Below are 21,791 nucleotides of genomic sequence, written 5' to 3'. Positions count from 1 at the left end.
TTATTTGTGTCACAATTGCAATTTTCGGCCTTTGGACCATTTTCAGGTGATACAGCCAAAGTTTTTGCTTCAGCATAAGTCATTTCCTCTCACATGTATGAACGTCATCGGCAAAAATAAGCCTGTTCTGTAGAAATACGGTAAGATCAGACGTGTGCGAAGCTCTGGACATCTTGAAATAATGTAAATTACGTGAAATGTTAAAAATTTTAACATCCTTCACATAAATCACTACAAATCAATGTTCTAGCACACTGGTTACATGTATTTTTGACGATAACTGTATGCATGTCAGAAGATTTTGAAGTACGACATGTGCCGGCCGGAGTGGCCGAGCGGTTCTAGGCGCTGCAGTCTGGAACCGCGCGACCGCTACGGTCGTAGGTTCGAATCCTGCCTCGGACATGGATGTGTGTGATGTCCTTAGGTCAGTTAGGGTTAACTAGTTCTAAGTTCTAGGGGACTGATGACCTCAGAAGTTAAGTCCCATAGTGCTCAGAGCCATTTGAACCATTTGAAAGTACGCCATGTGCTGAAGCAAAATCTTTTACAGTACTACTACAAAATGGCCCAAAGACTAAAATTGCAGTTGTGAAATAATTTCGACAGACAACGGCGAATACGACGTCCTTTAAGAAATTTTTCGTGACTGTGTACCCTGACCATGAAAAGTTAAGAATCTACTCTCATCACTGAAGATTCCAGTCTCCAGTCAACTCTTCGACGTCACTGGAGTACCCTTGATTGGCGGTGTCGCGGTGTCAGTGGTTGCTTGGCCAGATTAATACGTGCTGCAAGCAGACGGTTCCCAATGCTCCCTGACCACACAGCGGGTGCAACATGTGCCCAGACTTCGTCCCTGGATTATGTTCGGTCGACCACTGCTGCTCGCACAATGCGGCAATCTTGATGTGCGTTTGTACTACGCGGACATCCAGACCAAGGTTTACAGTCGTGGGAATGTTCCACAGACCACGGTACTTCTGTAAAATATCTGGCAGTATGCGTACGGACCGATTTGAAGTGGAATGATCATATAAAATTAATTGTTGGTAAGGCGGGTGCCAGGTTGAGGTTCATTGGGAGAGTCCTTCGAAAATGTAGTCCATCAACAAAGGAGGTGGCTTACAAAACACTCGTTCGACCTATACTTGAGTATTGCTCATCAGTGTGCGATTCGTACCAGGTCGGGTCGACAGAGGAGATAGAGAAGATCCAAAGAAGAGCGGCGCGTTTCGTCACAGGGTTATTTGGTAATCGTGATAGCGTTGCGGAGATGTTTAGCAAACTCAAGTGGCAGACTCTGCAAGAGAGGAGCTTTGCATCGCGGTGTAGCTTGCTGTCCAGGTTTCGAGAGGGTGCGTTTCTGGATGAGGTATCGAATATATTGCTTCCTCCTACTTATACCTCCCGAGGAGATCACGAATATAAAGTTAGAGAGATTCGAGCGCGCACGGAGGCTTTCCAGCAGTCATTCTTCCCGCGAACCATACGCGACTGGGACAGGAAAGGCAGGTAATGATAATGGCACGTGAAGTGCCCTCCGCCACACACCGTTTGGTGGCTTGCAGCGTATAAATGTAGATGTAGATGTAGACGTAGACAGGTTTCCTGACCGCTGTCTGATCTCCGGTAACCGTGAGGAATGAATCACTAACACTAAAACTTCTCAGTACCCGCATACTGTACTCTGAGGCCACTGAACATAGACCTTGAGGGTGTTGTTTTCTTTTTTCTGGCAGTGTACATTTCATATCTCCACAAGCTGTGATGTGGCGTGTGGCGGAGAGTGTACAGAGCACATGAGTAATTTTTCGTAGTTGCATTCGCGTATGATAGTTGGGCAGGAAGCTAATCTTGATCCCTCCATATACGCTCGTTTTTTTCTTATCTTACCTTAAATGTCATTAGGCAGGTTGAAAGTTGGAAGACGTAATATTTTGATTATATTGGAAAGATAGCCTCTCGGAACTGAGAGGCTAAGTGCAGAGCATGCAATCCCACGTATATGGTAAAAACGAGTTTGTTGGGTGTTTGAATAACTCATTTCTTAATTAGTATTTAAACCTGTAGTAAGTGGTATATAGCACGTGATATCTCCCATCAACTATACAAAATCGCAAATTTAACGTATCCACTTGCAATACTGATTTTCGTTGTCAAAAAATTAACTTTGTGTTGAAACAAGTAAAAAAAATAATATTTTTAAGTTTCATTTTCTAGTTATCTTGAGGATGTCGAAGACGTATTTAACTGAAAAAGTTAATGACAGTACAACATTGTTTGACATAAAACATTTCTGGTAATTTTTTAAAACTTCAATTTTGGTAGGCATTAGGCACCTCAATTATGGGACTACAGCCTATCGCCATTGACAGTGAAGAGGGGGCCCCTCGAGTTTATTAAGTATTTTTGTGACGCTGTCACACTGATAGAGCAAATACACTAAGACGTGCGCATCTCTTACAGTCCTCGTGTCTCTTACGTTAATCGAAATTGATGGGGTATTAGGCGGACTCGTGATGCGCTTGAGAGAGATTTTTGCTAGCGAACTTTTTCGGGGCTGGATTATATTTCGGAGAGTGCTTTCTGCCTGTTCCACGACTAGGCTTTTGTCGCCGTATAATCGTTAATCGCTCCGAACAGATACTCTCAGATAGTTGACGTGCTGACTGATTCCAGAGACTGATAGCCAAACATGTAATCACACAACCAAACATGTAATCACACAATGTGGCTTCTTTCCGTTTATTTGTACGCACTGCATTTACGTTTACTTACGTTGAGAATCAGCTGGATGTCTTGGCGCTAACAGCCGATCCTGTTCAAGTCTTCCTACATTCCGTTACAAGTTAACGACGTCAGCTGCCCCCCACCAAATCCCTCTTCTGTATGCAAGTTCGTCGTTTGCGGAAAGCTCATAGTGTTATTAGATACCGCCCCGTTTCTGATGACATCCATTGTTTACAAAATAATAGTAACAAATAGTGAGTACAGTGAATAGTGCTTCACTCCGTCGCTGACGGGCAACGGCAGCTACCGCCTGGATGTTAACATCGACACTGCAGCAGAAACTAAATAAATTCAACTTCTGACGCAACTTGCCAAATGACTACAACTCAAGGTGATACATTGAAGTGTGTCCAGTTATCTTGTCATTGTGAAGCAAACTTCAGTGCCGAGCATCAAGTACGAATCTATGAACTTCTCCATGCCTCATAAGAAGATTGAGGCTGACAAGACTTAAGAAGCTACAATGCTTGACAAAAAAAGTGAAGCACCCAGAAGACATGCTCGTATGTCACTGTAACTCCTTACGTGCACACTCCATTGGCCTGTATGTAAGTGATCAGCGTTGCAGTTCTCCGTGACAGGTAGAATGGTCACTAGAGTGCGTTAGTGTTGATGTCGACTGATGACTAAAGCTCACGGAAGTGCCGCCCTATCGTGTGAGACAGTGTTACCAGCACTTGAGAAAGTTCGAAAGAGGCCCCATTGTGAGTCTCCGTTTAGTCGACTGGTCGAATCGTACAATTACAAGATCTGTGGGGCATTTGGATACGACAACGCTCCGTTGTTGGACTGCGTGGCAGCGTGATGGGAAGTATACTTGTCGTCAAAGAAGCAATTTGAATTGCGCGCCAAAAGTCTTCTCTCAAATAATATCTTCGCCGCTAAATTACGTCACAAAATCACAGCGCGGAGCTACTGAGACAACCCAGAGACAAGCTTTGACTGTCCCAGAGCAGCTCAGAGAGCTAGAGCTTCTCAGATTTTGCCAAGCTCACTGTGCACTATCTATTGTCTTTATTAATAATCATCGTACATCATTGGCGTTCTCTTTTCTATCATGATCTCCAAGCTGTACATCTCCTCTACGTAGTCCTCTGTGTTTAATAATAATGATAATACATTATTATATCATCTATCAAAGAACAATTCTCACATTTATCATGTCCCTTTTCATTCCGAGGAACTAAACTTCATCCTGCCATGTGAGACTCTTGAATATGACAACAGGCTGTTAGTTTTCTCATAATGGGGTCCACAGCCTCAATGTATTTTCTGAAGGTCAAAAACGTTCTTCCGCTACAGGCCCTTTAATGTACTGCGGCATGATTGATTTTTACTTCGACATTTATTTTCTATTACTAGCCAGTTTTAGCCTGGGGCCATCTTCAAATACGTCTACATCTACATTTATGTGATTACTCTGCTATTCACAATAAAGTGCCTGTCAGAGGATTCAGTGAACCACCTTGAAGCTGTCTCTCTACCGTTGCATTCTCGAACGGCGCGCGGGAGAAACGAGCACTTCAATTTTTTCTGTGCGAGCCCTGATTTTTTATTTTATCGTTATGATCATTTCTCCCTATGTAGGTGGGTGCCAACAGAATGTTTTCGCAATCTGAGGAGAAAATTGGTGATTGGAATTTCATGAGAAGATCCCGTCACAACGAAAAGCGCCTCTGTTTTAATGATTGCCACTCCAGTTCACGTATCATGACTCTGGCACTATCTCCCCTATTTCTCAATAGTAAAACGATGACGTGTGTGTCATCATACCTAAAATAATTCGTGTTGTGCAGCAACCGAAACTTGTTCCCAAACACGTCTTATTTTCTTCATTTTTTTTTTTTTTTTTAACGATGCCTGTTGGAACGACTGGATACACACAACATGCAGTGCGCAATACGAAGAAATCTGGCGATGTCATTCTTTATGTGCACTATATCAAGATGAGAAAGGAAATACGTCAAAAACACAGTAATTAAAAAGGTACTATTACAAACACTAACAACAAACACAACAACCATCAAATTAATTTCCTCTGATAACAATTCAAGGAAAATATGCTCGAAACCAAAATCTGTTGGTTATTATCGCCAGAGATGTGATTAAGTCTCATCCTGGCCAGCTCATAACATTGTACCTTTAAACTTTTTATACGATACTTTTGAAAATCCTTTCTTACGAAATTGTATTTTACTTACAACGACGTCAACGATTTGAGCCCCAAGAATGCGTCCGCTGCTATCTTGCTGATCTGGTTCTTGCTGAGGTCTCTGAAAACAGAAAAAATATCACGTCAGTCTCCAGAATTCAAGGCAGCCACACTTAGCAATTGGCGGCATTGTCTGCATTCTCTACTACAAAGCCGAATGCTACTCGTGAAAGGAAATGCATAAAAACATTTCCGAGACTCAATCTGCGTCTGTGAGAAGAAAGAGAAGTTTTGAGGATTAAACAATTTTTATACAGTTTTGGGTTTATCAGATATATGTGGGAGAGTTACCAACAGTGAGAGATCTATAAACGACGGAGAAAAATTTGGAGCAAAGTAGTTCAGTCACTTCTAGTGATATACCATGTCTATTGTGAACCTCTAGCGATGCTACACAGAACCTAGGTTGAGTGCACGAGAATAAGCCTTCTGACACCACACACACACACACATACAAAACATAACCATATTATAGTGAATTTTAACTAACCAAACGATCATCATGGTGACATTCACAAACAATGCTCCATTCTTTTTAGCGATTTAACTTGAGTGTGGCAAACGTGATTAAAAACATAACTATGATTAGATGCTATAGCTGCTAAACTGTGAATGTAGACAGATCGGAATAGATTTTATTGTCACTTCGATTGCACCTGTTTGGTTGTCTAAATAAGACTATATATCTTTGTTTCAGATACCGAACTTTAAGAAAAATCAATTGTGCAGTAAGAACATTTAATAGTACGCTACATATGGTATACGAACATAAAAAAATGAATTTACTTTTCATTACATTGCTTATGTTACCTGAAATTCACGCAGTCGCTTTGTCTACGTAGATTAAACTGTGTTCTTGTTCTGCAGCTAGAATGGCTGTGAACGTGATTTTGAAACGAGAATGGACAAAGGCTGAGCACAGACCACCTTGAAAGGTGCTCATTCTATTGTAATTTCGTATAGGAGACGGAATGTAATATTTAAAAGACTTACTGCGAGAGGGTTTAATGTCTATGGAAGTAATGAAAAACTCTGTGGAAATGGAGACGTGCAGTAAACCGAGCAATTGCTTTCCAATAAAAAGGAATTCAGCTAAGAGAAATGCCTCGCGGTAAAATTTACGGTCGAATTTCTTCCGTGGTTCGCAGCGTTTCTGCGGCGTAACATTATGTCCGAAGAGATAAGAATGACGAAGCTTCCTCCAATCACACACTCGTATTCTGAAGCAAATTTGCGTGAGGTGGTGCTACAACGTCACATGTACAGAAAGTTTTTCGCCATTATTGCGCTTGACTAGAGCTAGTGCGGTTTATTGACAATTAACAAGTTACGACAGTGTTTCTAAGGTAAAGTCACTTTCTGGAGACATAAAGAGCGGAAAGTCCGTTATTTCACACCACGTTATGTCAAAAAAAGCAATAACCGGTGCTTTTCATGGCAACATCAAAGGTTTCCCTTTCGTCGCGGCGTCTAAACAATAAGAGAAGTTATCCAAAGACGTGATTTCGTAGAAGTGGGCAGACCGCCAGTTTCCGAGTGGCTGGAGGGAAAACAAACAGCTCGCATCCATCGTGTGAGTGGCATCTGCGCTGCCCGTCTGTGGAGCCGGTAAGCGCGAACTGCGCACATCAGTCTAGCCGTAGACAGTTCTCGGAAGTCAAGCAAAGCGGCATCAGGCCGTTTCACGTTCACAGAGAAAGAACATAATCCGTCTAAAGCGCTCGGTGTGCCTGCTTTGGCGACAGAAAACAAAAGACTACAACTGACGGATTATGTGTCTCAGAGGATGGTGGTAGTACGATGTCACAACATCAAAGATAGTGTGTGCTTTTAAGAAGCGTTTTAGAAGTTAATAAGCAACAATTAGCAAACACGAGAATAAGGACAAAACTCTGCAAGCGCACGTTAATGCGGAGGTAAAATCTTCAGATATGTTAGGTCGCATCATATACCTCTCCAAACTTTTACAAAACTTAGCCGTCCGGGACACAGGAAGACTGCTGAAGAAGTTCCTAGCGTAGGGGAAGGAACGTCCAGTTTTGCAAAAGTTTTCTCTGAATTTCGGCCATATTTCATCTACACCTTCGTAGTTATTTCGGAAGGACAGGAAGCTGTCTCTTACGAAGACGTCAAGTGAATTTTTATGTGCTTTTCTAGATAAGAGATATTTTGCATTCATTTTTTTTCTTTGGCTTCGTATGTTACGGAATTCATTCTCACGACAACGACCTTCTTTGAGCCACAACATGTCGTATTTTCTTCGGTTAACTCGTCGCGAAGGTAAGTACACAGGACCTGTCTGATTACTACCTGGTTTATGTTGGTTGTTGAAATTAACCTGCGACAGGGTGCTGCCCCCGTTATGATTCCGGATCGTCACCTGGGGCTAAGATGAGACCGCACCTAGTTTGAAGGGCTGTTACTTGACGATTGAGGTTCACTCACCACTTCAATTATATATTTTGGTCTTATGTCAAAGCGGTAGGTGGATCAAAACAAAATGTCCAGACACTCTGTGACCAAAATGGTACTGAAACAGAGGATGACAGACAAAAGACCGAAATACTAAATGTCTTTTTCCAAAGCTATTCACAGAGGAAGGCTGCACTGTAATTCCTTCTCTAGATTGTTGCACAGATGACAAAATGGTAGATATCAAAACAGACGACAGAGGGATAGAGAAACAATTAAAATCGCTCAAAGAGGAAAGGCCGCTGGACCTGATTGGATACCAGTTCGATTTTACACAGAGTACGTGAAGGAACTTGCCCCCCTTCTTGCAGCGGTGTACCCTACGTCTCTAGAAGAGCATATCGTTCTAAAGGATTGGAAAAGGGTACAGGTCATTCCCATTTTCAAGAAGGGACGTCGAACAGATGTGCAGAGCTATAGACCTATATCTCTAACGTCGATCAGTTGTTGAAGTTTGGAACACGTATTATGTTCGAGTATAATAACTTTTCTGGAAACTAGAAATCTACTCTGTAGGAATCAGCATGGGTTTCGAAAAAGACGATCGTGTGAAACCCAGCTCGCGCTATTCGTCCACGAGACTCGGAGGGCCATAGACACGGGTTCCCAGGTAGATGCCGTGTTTTCTTGACTTCCGCAAGGGGTTCGATACAGTTCCTCACAGTCGTTTAATGAACAAAGTAAGAGCATATGGACTATCAGACCAATTGTGTGATTGGATTGAAGAGTTCCTAGATAACAGAACGCAGCATGTCATTCTCAATGGAGAGAAGTCTTCCGAAGTAAGAGTGGTTTCCGGTGTGCCGCAAGGGGGTGTCGTAGGACCGTTGCTATTCACAATATACATAAATGACCTGGTGGATGACATCGGAAGTTCACTGAGGCTTTTGCGGATGATGCTGTGGTATATCGAGAGGTTGCAACAATGGAAAATTGTACTGAAGTGCAGGAGGATCTGGAGCGAATTGACGCATAGTGCAGGGAATGGCAATTGAATCTCAATGTAGACAAATGTAATGTGCTGCGAATACATAGAAAGAAAGATCCCATATCATTTAGCTACAAAATAGCGGGTCAGCAACTGGAAGCAGTTAATTCCATAAATTATCTGAGAGTACGTATTAGGAGTGATTTAAAATGGAGTGATCATATAAAGTTGATCGTCGGTAAAGCAGATGCCAGACTGACATTCATTGGAAGAATCCTAAGGAAATGCAATCCGAAAACAAAGGAAGTATGATAACAGTACGCTTGTTCGCCCACTACTTGAATACTGCTCAGCACTGTGGGATCCGTACCAGATAGGGTTGATAGAAGAGATAGAGAAGATCCAACGGAGAGCAGCGCGCTTCGTTACAGGATCATTTAGTAATTGCGAAAGCGTTACGGAGATGACAGATAAACTCCAGTGGAAGACTCTGCAAGAGAGACGCTCAGTAGCTCGGTACGGCTTTTGTTGAAGTTTCGAGAACATACCTTTACCTAGGAGTCAAGCAGTATATTGCTCCCTCCTACGTATATCTCGCGAAGAGACCATGAGGCTAAAATCAGAGAGATTAGAGCCCACACAGAGGCATACCGACAATCGTTCTTTCCACGAACAATTGGAGACTGGAATAGAAGGGAGAACCGATAGAGGTACTCAAGGTACCGTCCGCCACACACCGTCAGGTGGCTTGCGGACTATGGATGTAGATGTAGATTCCCTCGAGGATATTGTTTCCTCTTTGCATGTTGCTTTGTGAACTATTTCCTTTGTTGCTGTTATTATTATAGGGAGGTGGTTTCACTGGACAGTACTAATTGTTGATTGGCGGGTACCAATGCCATTGTCCGTTTCCGTAATTATTGTTATTGCCATTATTACAGCGCTCACCGTAGTTACGGTTTCCATTGTCATTTCTGTTCTCGTTCCAGTTGTTTCCTCTGTTATGATTGCCATTGTATCCTGTTTGGAACCCGTTTCTGTTCTTTCTTTTGTTATTTGGCGTAAACAAGGTTTCACCTTCAACGACAACGACCACGAAATCCTACACACTTCTAGAGAATATTAAGCTAAAATAATTAGTACTTACAATGGTCCTCTCTCAAAAAAGAGAGGAACATTAGGCTTTAACGTCCCGTGAACAATGAGGTCATTGGAGACGGAGAACAAGCTTCGAACGGTCAAGGATGGGGAAGGAAATCGGCAGTATTCCTTTTAACAGAAAAGTTCCATAATTTGTTTTAAATACTCGATGAAAATCACCGAAAATTTAAATCTGGGCGCAGTACGCAAGGGTGTGATCCCAGCTCCTCTAAACACTACTTCACGCCATTCGGTTTTCTATCCCAAGAAGGTCTGTAGCTACGCTACAGATCTTTTGGTTATGTACGCTGAAAATGAAGTAAAACACAAGGACGCCCACGCTCTTCAGCCGAGCACGCAGCCTAGCAATGCAAACATGCACTGTTAATGGACTGGTTAACTACTTTTCTGGGACAATGATGTTGCCTGAAAATGGTTACTAGATAAATCGAGACCAATTACGTGTGTATTGCCTGGTAAGTTTCATATATCCCATTACTAGCGTAATATCGCAATATAAACATTAACGCTGATAGTGAAAACTGCTGTTACAATATGCACTCATGTTGCACATGTCATGCTATAAGAGGAAATGCGTCGTCTAACGGGTTGGTGCGATGTAAGAGGAGAGGACGGAAAAGCTAGTGAAACACTTCAGTGAGCAAGTTAGTAACAAACACCATCCACAATAATTTCATTGCGTACCTTTCTGCATTTCATGTATTTTTTAGAATCAGAAACTTAAGGGTTGGTTCTCATTCAGAATGATAGAAATTTTATTTTTTTCTTTATTGAATTTTTTGAAACGATATGTGTCTAGAATGTTGAGATGATACTGATTTTTAATCCGTGTGTAACAAAAGTTTCTATAGCCCATTGTTAGAAGTAATGTCTCGGTCGCCGTGGGACGCTCTCACAAGTCAGTAGGAAACAGCCGGCTCAGGTAGAAAACTTTTCGTGCCTTCACACACATTCACAAAATGATTTATACTGCAGTAAGCATGCAAACATATTAGCCGGAAGTCTGACGACCAACGTGTGCAGGCTGCCGAACGTGGCATACCCAGGTCAGCCAGATCGGCTTTTCTCGCCAAGAAGACCGAAGAAATTGCTCTCCAGGAACAATCCGGACTAGAGGAAAGCGTGATATGCAATCCTGGAATTGCAGACTAAACGTAAGTAACGAAAACACTTTTTTTGTCAAATTTTGGTCAAAACATATTGGACTATAGATTTTGAATTTTGAAATTCTAACTTCAGATTTGTGTTTGGTGACATCAAAAGTATATAACAACATGTGGTTTTTATGCAGACTGAACTGTATATATATATATATATATATATATATATATATATATATATATATATATATATATACTCCTGGAAATGGAAAAAAGAACACATTGACACGGTGTGTCAGACCCACCATACTTGCTCCGGACACTGCAAGAGGGCTGTACAAGCAATGATCACACGCACGGCACAGCGGACACACCAGGAACCGCGGTGTTGGCCGTCGAATGGCGCTAGCTGCGCAGCATTTGTGCACCGCCGCCGTCAGTGTCAGCCAGTTTGCCGTGGCATACAGAGCTCCATCGCAGTCTTTAACACTGGTAGCATGCCGCGACAGCGTGGACGTGAACCGTATGTGCAGTTGACGGACTTTGAGCGAGGGCGTATAGTGGGCATGCGGGAGGCCGGGTGGACGTACGGCCGAATTGCTCAACACGTGGGGCGTGAGGTCTCCACAGTACATCGATGTTGTCGCCAGTGGTCGGCGGAAGGTGCACGTGCCCGTCGACCTGGGACCGGACCGCAGCGACGCACGGATGCACGCCAAGACCGTAGGATCCTACGCAGTGCCGTAGGGGACCGCACCGCCACTTCCCAGCAAATTAGGGACACTGTTGCTCCTGGGGTATCGGCGAGGACCATTCGCAACCGTCTCCATGAAGCTGGGCTACGGTCCCGCACACCGTTAGGCCGTCTTCCGCTCACGCCACAACATCGTGCAGCCCGCCTCCAGTGGTGTCGCGACAGGCGTGAATGGAGGGACGAATGGAGACGTGTCGTCTTCAGCGATGAGAGTCGCTTCTGCCTTGGTGCCAATGATGGTCGTATGCGTGTTTGGCGCCGTGCAGGTGAGCGCCACAATCAGGACTGCATACGACCGAGGCACCCAGGGCTAACACCCGGCATCATGGTGTGGGGAGCGATCTCCTACACTGGCCGTACACCTCTGGTGATCGTCGAGGGGACACTGAATAGTGCACGGTACATCCAAACCGTCATCGAACCCATCGTTCTACCATTCCTAGACCGGCAAGGGAACTTGCTGTTCCAACAGGACAATGCACGTCCGCATGTATCCCGTGCCACCCAACGTGCTCTAGAAGGTGTAAGTCAACTACCCTGGCCAGCAAGATCTCCCGATCTGTCCCCCATTGAGCATGTTTGGGACTGAATGAAGCGTCGTCTCACGCGGTCTGCTAGTCCAGCACGAACGCTGGTCCAACTGAGGCGCCAGGTGGAAATGGCATGGCAAGCAGTTCCACAGGACTACATCCAGCATCTCTACGATCGTCTCCATGGGAGAATAGCAGCCTGCATTGCTGCGAAAGGTGGATATACACTGTACTAGTGCCGACATTGTGCATGCTCTGTTGCCTGTGTCTATGTGCCTGTGGTTCTGTCAGTGTGATCATGTGATGTATCTGACCCCAGGAATGTGTCAGTAAAGTTTCCCCTTCCTGGGACAATGAATTCACGATGTTCTTATTTCAATTTCCAGGTTTTCTCTAAACTTTAAACAGGTTTTTCTCGACAAACGATTCTTCAAAACTGCGTGCAGCATGACCTAAAAACGGTTCAATCGATTAACTTCTATATATGACCTCAGAAAAGTAAACACTTTTATTGGAAGCTTATACCTATAATATACGAAATTTGTTGATATTAACTATTTTTTGTAAAGCCATAAAGAGTGAGACAAACCCCCAAAATCAAACTCAAAGTTCGAGTTAGCACCATATCGTTAAATTGAAGGTTATTTCACTGTGGTTAGGCATAAGCTCCCACAAATGTAATGTAGTATCGACTGGTTCCTGAGGGGTTACATTGCACTCACAGTGCGCACTTCAAACTTGCAGGTCCTTGATCAAACCATAATTAAGGGTGCCACTTTATTGTATGAATATCTGAAATAAAGTTCAAAGTATGATCAATCATAATCCCCAAATATATCCTTTGCATGTCTTTTCACTGTCTCAAAAAAAATTCCGAACTTTGCCAGTTTTTTGCTAATTTGAATTAGAACCCGGCCTTAATACTGGTGCCAAGCTCCACCTGAAAGTTGTTTCAGTACAACAAAGTGCTTTACGTCGAGGCACGCTAACAAACCCCACGCCATTACAGTGATGATTTTGGAGTAACATCTACACTCTCTGACCATACGTATGCGGACACCACTGCATAATAGAGAATTGACAGCTAGATATCAAGAGAGGTGAATCAGCCAGTGTGAAAGGAGGCGGGGAGCACTGTGTTTTCAGTAGGGAAGCAGTAAGCGCAGAGTGAGTAGTCGTAAGAGCTCAGTAACCTCGAACGTGGGCTGGTCATTGGATGTCACCTGAGTAACAGATCCTTCTAAATCTGTCTGTCTGCTTGTAATGTGACTGTGCGGGCAGGAACCTTCACTTATTGCAGAGAGTGTATAACACTTTAGTCTGTCACTGCTGTACCATAACCTTAAAGCAGGTTGTGAAATAAAACAATCTTATTAAAGCTATTATAGTACAACGCAACAGAGCAGTATTACCCTCTGAGAGGAATTTTGTTGTGTTGACCGTGTTGTACCTAACGGAGGTGGCTTATCGGAAGTGAAAGTCAGAATTATGGAAATATTTGAACAGTAACAAACAAAATTTTGCCTATCTGCACTGTTTAACAGGTAAAGAAAACGGTCGCCAGCCTAACTAGGCAAGAGAATGATTAACATTCTCGTTCAAGAAAATAGTTATTAGTAACTTGAATGGATAAACACAACCTATACTTTGTCACACGCGAGTGCAGTGAACTCTTGACACATACATATGTGTACGGTAAGATTTAAACTAACAACTGGAGCAGCACAAACTATTTGCAAATTTGTAACAGATACCGGAACACACTATTACTTTCAGGGCTTACACAAACTCGATGGTCTTTATAACGTTATTATTACTATTCACTGCAAAATCATTAATTGGATATAGGTTAAGTCTCTCTCAGTTAAATACTTTACTGTTTAAAATGAAAGTTTATTGGAATCCAATAACAAGTTGCTCCTCACTATCATTTGACTAAAGAAATTAAGGTTTTCCTAATTAGTGGTCTTTCCGTTACTTGTTAGCGTGCATTAACCCAATAGACAAATTGTGGATCCTGTTATATTATTAATAAGCACTTCTAATACACAGGAGAGACAAACACTTAGCAAACTTGAGTATATTACGTTTCACACCGCAGTTTTCCACTTTTACTACATTGAGAGACAAAATTAACATATATGTAAGGTACTGACTCACCTTCTGCTATTTACAACAGGCAGTAATGTGATCATTTACTAAGCAAAACTTTATAAGCCTCAGCCTTACGAACTCTTAATTTGAAGTTGGCAACAATACATTAATAAGCAGTTTTATTAGGAAAATTACTTTCAGCAAGTATTATTAACTTTCTTTCTACTATGTTCAAGAATCATCAATTAGCAAAACACTGGGCTTTAATGTTCTTTCAGTAAGGACACTCGGGAATCACTTTAGTTCGAACGGAGAGGAACCTGAGAGGTGTTACAATAAGGTAGGTACATAAACTCAGTTATAAATTACCTTATATTTGAGCACACTAACACATCCATTAAGCTGATCCTTCACTGTACATTGCTATAGTGCTCCATTACAGTGATTGCGCAATGTGGTGGCGATTGCATGTCGGTAGGTGGAATTACAAGTAGAATTGCTGGACTCAGTCATTTCTTGGTGGCGATGATAGATACAAATTCCAGAATAGTTCCAGCTATTTATCCAACCATCCGAGGCATTGGAAAGTGGCAGAAAAAAAAACTCTCTCGGAACCAGCACAATATGCAACATTTACATGGCAGTTCACAGTTTCGTAGCTCGTCCCCGACTGGTGGCTCGTCCCCGACTGACTCTTGTTCCACCTTTTCTGCATGGGCCAACCACAATTTGCGCGCGCTACACAGTTCCGAGGGGAACCACAACACCTTTTACATACAGAATAACAAAGAACCCTAAGTGAGGATCAGCAGTTTACATAACAGTAACCAAATTCATTCAATAAAACAGAATATTTGCACATATTGACATTTCTACAAAAAAAAATTATTCACACAAAATCACTATTATATGGGACAAAGAATTTAAATGACAGATACACTACATTACATAGAATCAAATCATGACATCAAATTAAACAAAGAAAAGGGTATACAATTTTGTGACATCTATTCAATCAAACATATTTACAGGAGCCCCACGATGTAACATTAAATAAAACAAAAGCAAAATAAATCCATACAGCACAAGAGCTGTGGTGTTAGAAGTGGATGTAAGAAATGGCACGAGAACAGCTGATTGAATCACTAGTGAGTTCCACAGTGCTCTCAGCAGCCCCACTAGCACGACGGCTGTGCGTAAGACGACAGATGAAAAGGGTGCAACGGTCAAGCAGCTCCTCATAAGCCCAATAAGGGTGAGTCAAACGAAAATTTTAAATTTGTAACAACAAATCGAACTTTCGTGCCGTTATCCTGTAAGTTGGTAAGCGTGCTACAAACAGCGTGCAGAATGGCCTATAGGTGGCAGCATAGTGCAGATGCACACACACTGTCGCAATATCAGTATAAAGATGGCCGCCCCACTTGCGACTTGCAGCTGGGAAGAACAGCGTTCTGTTATGCGGTTTTTGCGTAGTGAAGGTGTGAAACCTATTGAAATTCATCGACGAATGAAGGTTCAGTACGGTGATGCATGTTTTACACAGCAGGAAGTCTACGAATGGAGTAGGAAGTCCGCAAATGGTGTGACTTCAGTGGACGATGCTCCTCGAGTTGTGACTCCACAGAACATTGCAGCAGTTGAAGCCATAGTGAAGGAAAACCGTCGAGTGACACTGAATGACACTGCAGCATGTTTACAAATTAGTTATGGGTTGGCACACCACATTGTGCATGATGAGCTCCAGTTTCACAAAGTGTCTGCAAGATGGGTGCCACGGGAGCTGACTCCTGAAATGAGAACGACGTGTTGATGCTTGTGAAGAATTTCTTCGGCGCTTATAACGAGGAGGTGATGGCTTCCTTGCATGAATCGTTACTGGGGACGGAACCTGGGTTCACATCCACCAAACGGAAACGAAGAGAGCGAGCAAGGAATGGCGCCATTCCTCATCACCAAAACCAAAGAAGTTTCGAACAGAACCATCAGCAAGGAAGGTTATGCTGACTCTCTTTTGGGACGAAAAAGGCGTCATTTTGGAGCATTACATGCCTATAGGGACCACTGTCACCAGTGAATCATACACCAGTGAATCAACTGCGGCCTGCAATCAAATCAAAGCGACTTAGCTTGCTGTCAGCAGGTGTCCTGCAACATGACATTGCAAGGCCCCACATTGCCTGTACAACAGTTACAACAATCACAGACCTGCATTTTGAGTGTCTTCCTCAACCACCATACTCACTAGACCTTGCCCCAAGTGATTTCCATATGTTTGGACCACTCAAAGACGCAATGGGAGGAAAGAAGTTCCGTCCTGATGAAGAAAAAAAAATGGCTCTGAGCACTATGGGACTCAACATCTTAGGTCATAAGTCCCCTATAACTTAGAACTACTTAAACCTAACTAACCTAAGGACATCACCCACACCCATGCCCGAGGCAGGATTCGAACCTGCGACCATAGCAGCCACGCGGTTCCAGACTGCACCGCCAGAACCGCACGGCCACCGCGGCCGGCTCCTGATGAAGAGGTACGCCGCCCGGTGCATGAGTGGTTTTGCAGACTACCAAAAGAATTTTTTTTTCTAAATGAATTTATGCACTTTGTAAGCGCTGGAGGACTTCCATTGACCATGGGGGAGATTATGTTGAAAAGTGATACAGCTTTGTACCACTTATTCACAATAAATAACATTAAATAAAATATTTAAGGTTTTCATTTGACTCATCCTTGCATATCCGGCGCTCGAGATGATCAAAGAGCGACGTCAATAGAGAGTGGATGCCTGGAAACGTGTGATTTGGACTGATGAATCGCGCTATACCATGTGGCGATCTGATGGTAGGGCTTGTGTTTGGCGAATGACTGGAAAACGTCATCTGCCAACACTGAAGCACGGAGGAGGCGATGTTACGCCTAGAGGGTGTGTTTCATCGTTAGGGTGCACACAGTGGTCATTTACATATCTCATGGATAAGGAGCACCAGGGGTCCTACAACACTACCTCGGGGAACGCCAGAAATCACTTCTGGTTTACTCAATGATTTTCCGTCAGTTACTACAAACCGTGAACTCTCTGACAGTCGCATTACTGAGACGATATTCCATAAGCACGCTTTGGTTATAAGCAGCTTGTGAGGTACAGTGCCAAAATCCTTCTGGAAGTCTAGAAATACGGAATCAAATTGTAAACAGCACTCAACACTTCGTGTTTGTAAAGAACTAATTATGTTTCCCAAGAATTGTTTTCTAAATCCGCGTTGACTGTGTCAATAGACCGTTCTCTTCGAGGTAATTCATAGTGTCGGAACACCATACATGTCCCACCTGCTGCATATCGACAGTAATGATATGGGCCTGTAATTTAGGGGATAACTCCTATTGCCCTTCTTAAATATTGATGTGACCCGTGCAACTTTGAATTTCTTGGGTATGGATCTTTCGTTAGATATGGAGCTATTGCATCAGCATACTCTGAAAGGAACCTAACTGGTATACAGTCTGGACTGGAACACTTGCTTTTATTAAGTGATTTAAGTTGCTTCACAGCTTCGAGGATATCTACTTTTAAGTTATTCATGTTGGCAGCTATTCTTGAATCGAATTCCGGAATATTTACTTCGTCTTCTTTGGTGGAGGAATTTCGGAAGGCTGTGTTAAGTAACTCTGCTTTAGCAGCACTGTCATCGATTGTATTTCCATTGTTATCGCCCAGAGAAGCCATTAATTGTGTCTTGCCGCTAGCAAACTTTACATATGACCAGAATCTCTTTGCATTTTCTGCCAGGTTTCGAGGCAAAGTTTCTTTGTGGAAACTGTATTACAAGCATCTCGCGCTGAAGTCTGCGCTAAATTTCGAGCTTCTGTAGAAGATCACCAATCTTGGGGATTTTGCATTCGTTTGAATTTGGCATGCTCTTTTTGTTGTTCCTCTGCGGATATTCAGACATCTCACTGAAACGGTCCCAGCAGAGCTGAATCCGTCATAAAGGCAAAGGGTGGACACACCGCATATTAATTTTTGGTTACTTTTGATCAGATACTGCACGTGTTAAAAAAAAAAAAAAACATGAATATAGTATTACGACCAACTGAGGATCGAGACGTCAACAAAGTAAAAAAAAATTCTTATTGTTTTCTGTAATCACGGACCACCAATGGGAAGAGTGAAAATGATTTATTTTGGATTTTGACGTCGGGACGTTAGACACTGCTTGATAAAAGCTGTGCAACAACTCACACTTGCTAAGGTACACTGAAGAGCCAAAGGACCTGGTACACCTGCCTAATATCGTGTGGGGCCCCCGCGAGCACGCAGAAGTGCCGCAGCATGACGTGGCATGGACTCGACTAATGCATGAAGTAGTGTTGGAGGAAACTGACGCCGTGAATTCTGTAGGGCTGTCCATAAATGCATATGAGTACGAGGGGGTGGAGATCTCTTCTGAACAGCACACTGCAAGGCATCCCAGATACGCTCAATAATGATCATGTCTGGGGAGTTTCGTGGCCAGCATAAGTGTTTAAGTTCAGAACAGTGTTCCTGATTCCAGTTCGGAGAAATTCTGGACGTTTGGGATGTTGCATTGTCCTGCTCGAATTGCCCAAGTCCGTCTGTTACCCTGCTTTCCGATGTGGTAAAATTTGTACCATTTTTCGTTATTAATAAGCGACTCCACCTCTATTACGTATATATTGTGTCACATGTCGTCCATCATTGCTACTGATTATTTCTGTCTAAAAAACACTCTGTTTCTTACGGACATATCACCTGTTGGAGTCGTATCTAGACGTATCAAGGGTCCCATATGACTCCAACTGCACACGCCCCACACCATTACAGAGCTTCCACCAGCTTGAACAGTCCCCTGCTGACGTTCTAACTCAACCCAGGGATCTTCCACAGGGTTCAGTTCGGGACTATTGGCAGGTCAGTCCATTAGAGGAATGGACTGACCTTCCATAGACATTTTTTGAACTTTTGTATTTTTTTGGTTCTAATAACACCCCACGTCACTCCAAGCATGCGTATCAATTTGTACCTCTCTATTTACATTATTCCGTGATTTATTCAGTTTTCAAATTTATACTGACTTTTTGATGGCCCGGTATATTGTGTCTCATGTCGTCCATCATTGTCCGTGATTATTCCTGTCTAAAAAAGACTGTTTCTTAGCAACTGTCAAGCAGTTTACTTGTTCGACTCTCTTCCTTCAGTGTGTTACTTCAGTTATTCCGAAAAGCAATTATATGCTAAACTGTGACAGTCTAGAGATGTGGCGCTGAGTATTGAAGGAAAGATATTCTGGTTAGGGGAAGGGCAGGTTTATGGAGAGGGAGGGTTACTTGGCCCTGAGGGCGCCACTGACGGCCGGCCTCCAGAGCTGAGGGCACGCCTAATTGCCGATACGTGGCAGCCGGATCGGGTTGCGGGGGCGCAAGCAGGCTGTCGTTAGCCGGACGTGGATCACGGAAAGCCCATCTGCGCCCCGCGGCAATAACTCAGCGGTCAGCGACGCCCCTCGCCTCGCCTGGCCGACGTAGCATTTCGGGAACCGTCGGCCGCGCTGCCCTCGCCCAGACAAATCGAGCGCTATTCCACGCGTCTCTGCTAACCACTGAGAACTGAGGGGCGGTAGCGCACTGCCCGATCCACGCCAAGTCTGACAACGGTTCGCTGTTGAACAACCTCTATACTCGGTGCTCTGGAGAGCCAGTAAACATTTCAGGAAGTCCTTTTGTAGACCAACTCGAATAAAATATTCCATATAACATGTGTCCAAATTTATTTAGTTTTAGAGATACACTGAAGAGCCCTAGAATCGGTACACCTGTGTGTGTGTGTGTGTGAAATCCCAAGGGACCAAACTGCTGAGGTCATCGGTCCCTACGTATACATGTCTAATATCACGTAGGGCACCCGCGGGCACGCAAAGGACCGCAACACCACGTAGCATGGAGTCGACTAATGTCTTGAGGTTGTGCTGGAGGGAACTGACACCAGCAAACATCCATGGCTGGCCATAAATCCGTAAGAGTACGATGGGATGAAGATCCCTTCTGAACAGCACGTTGCAAGGCATCCCAGATATGCTCAATAATGTTCACGTCTGGGGAGTTTGGTGGCCACAGGGTGCGTTTAAACTCACAAGAGTGTTCCTGGAACCACTCTGCGGCATTTCTGGACGTGTGGGGTGTCGCATTGTTCTGCTTGAATTGTCCAAGTCCGTCGGAATGCACAATGGACATGAATGGACGCAGGTGATCAGACAGGATGCTTACGTACGTGTCACCTGCCAGAGTCGTATCTAGACGTATCAGGGGTCCCGTAGCACTCCAACTGTACACGCCCCACACCATTACAGAGCCTCCACCAGCTTGAACAGTCCCCTGCTGACACGCAGGGCCCATGGATTCATCAGGTTTTCTCCATGTCCATGTGCTCGCTACAATTTGAAACGAGACATATCCGATCAGCTAACATATTTCCACCCATCTACAGTCCAGTGTCGGTGTTGACGGGCGCAGTCGAGGCGTAAACCTTTGTGTCGTGCGGTCATCAAGGATACACGAGTGAATCTCCGTCTCCAAAAGCCCACATCGATGATGTTTCGTTGAATGTTCGCACGCTGACACTTGTTGACGGCGCAGCATTGAAAACCTCTGCAACTTGCGAAAGGGTTGCACTTCTGTCACGTTGAACGACCCTATTCAGTCGTCGTTGATCCAGTTCTTGCAGGATCTTTCTCCGGCCGCAGTGACGTCAGAGATTTGATATTTTACCGGGTTCCTCATACTAACGGTACGCCCATGAAACGGTCGTATGGGAAAATCCCCACTTCATCACTACCTCGAAGATGCTATGTCCCATCGCTCGTAGGCCGACTACAGCACCACGTTGAAACTCAAATCTTGATAAGCTGCAGCAGTGACCGATCTAACATCTGCACCAGGGCCGGCCGAAGTGGGCGAGGGGTTCTAGGCGCTACAGTCTGGAACCGCGCGACCGCTACGGTCGCAGGTTCGAATCCTGCCTCGGGCGTGGATGTATGTGATGTCCTTAGGTTAGTTACGTTTAAGTAGTTCTAAGTTATAGGGGACTGATGACCTCAAAGCTAAGTCCCATAGTGCTCAGAGCCATTTGAACCATTTTTTGAACGGCACCAGACACTTGTTGTCTTACATGGGCGTTGCCGACCGCAGTGCCGTATTCTGCCTGCTTACATATGAATTTGAATACGCATGCCTATCCCAGTTTCTTTGGGGTTCAGAGTACATCTGGTTAGAGAGTTTTCATTCACGTCTTGGTACTCCAGGTTGGTTGTCTTTTTATTTTGAAGTTTATATTGTAAAACTGTTCATACACTGTCCAGTCACGTTAATGTCACCACCTGTCAAAAGCCTTCGTAACCCCCTTTTCCAGCGCGGACCATTGCGAGAGCTGCAGGAAGAGAGTCAGCGAGGTGCTGAAGATACCGTCAGGGGTGTTGAGCCATACCGATTCCAGTACCGTAGCCGGCTGCGGTAGGTTTTTCAGTTGAGGATCAATGGCGTGAACGCCCCAATCACTGTGGTCCCACAGATTCTCGACTGGGTTTAAATTCGGGGAGTTTGGTGGCCAGGGGAGTGCGGTAAAGTCTTCCTGGTGCTCGCACGTACACAACGAGCTGTGTGACACGTTGCGTCGTCCTGTGGATAGATGCCAACATACCGAGGAAAAACAAACTGCGTGTAGGGGTGGAT

At 43.9% G+C, this 21,791-nt stretch overlaps 1 protein-coding gene across 3 annotated transcripts in view; it reads right to left on the bottom strand.

Annotated features, from left to right (window-relative positions):
• The window catches only part of LOC126266830 (protein slit), a 1,561,007-nt gene that overhangs the window by 66,522 nt on the left and 1,472,694 nt on the right, over nt 1–21,791 (bottom strand). For all 3 annotated transcript variants that reach the window (XM_049971386.1, XM_049971385.1, XM_049971387.1), the window contains exon 10: nt 4,995–5,066. In XM_049971386.1, coding sequence (XP_049827343.1) covers nt 4,995–5,066 — 72 coding nt within the window. The remainder of the gene's footprint in view (nt 1–4,994; nt 5,067–21,791) is intronic.

The sequence above is a fragment of the Schistocerca gregaria genome, chromosome 4 (assembly GCF_023897955.1).
Source record: "Schistocerca gregaria isolate iqSchGreg1 chromosome 4, iqSchGreg1.2, whole genome shotgun sequence".
Lineage (NCBI taxonomy): Eukaryota > Metazoa > Arthropoda > Insecta > Orthoptera > Acrididae > Schistocerca > Schistocerca gregaria.
The sequence above is the reverse complement of the archived record's forward strand: the minus strand, read 5'-3'. Positions and strand labels throughout refer to the sequence as shown.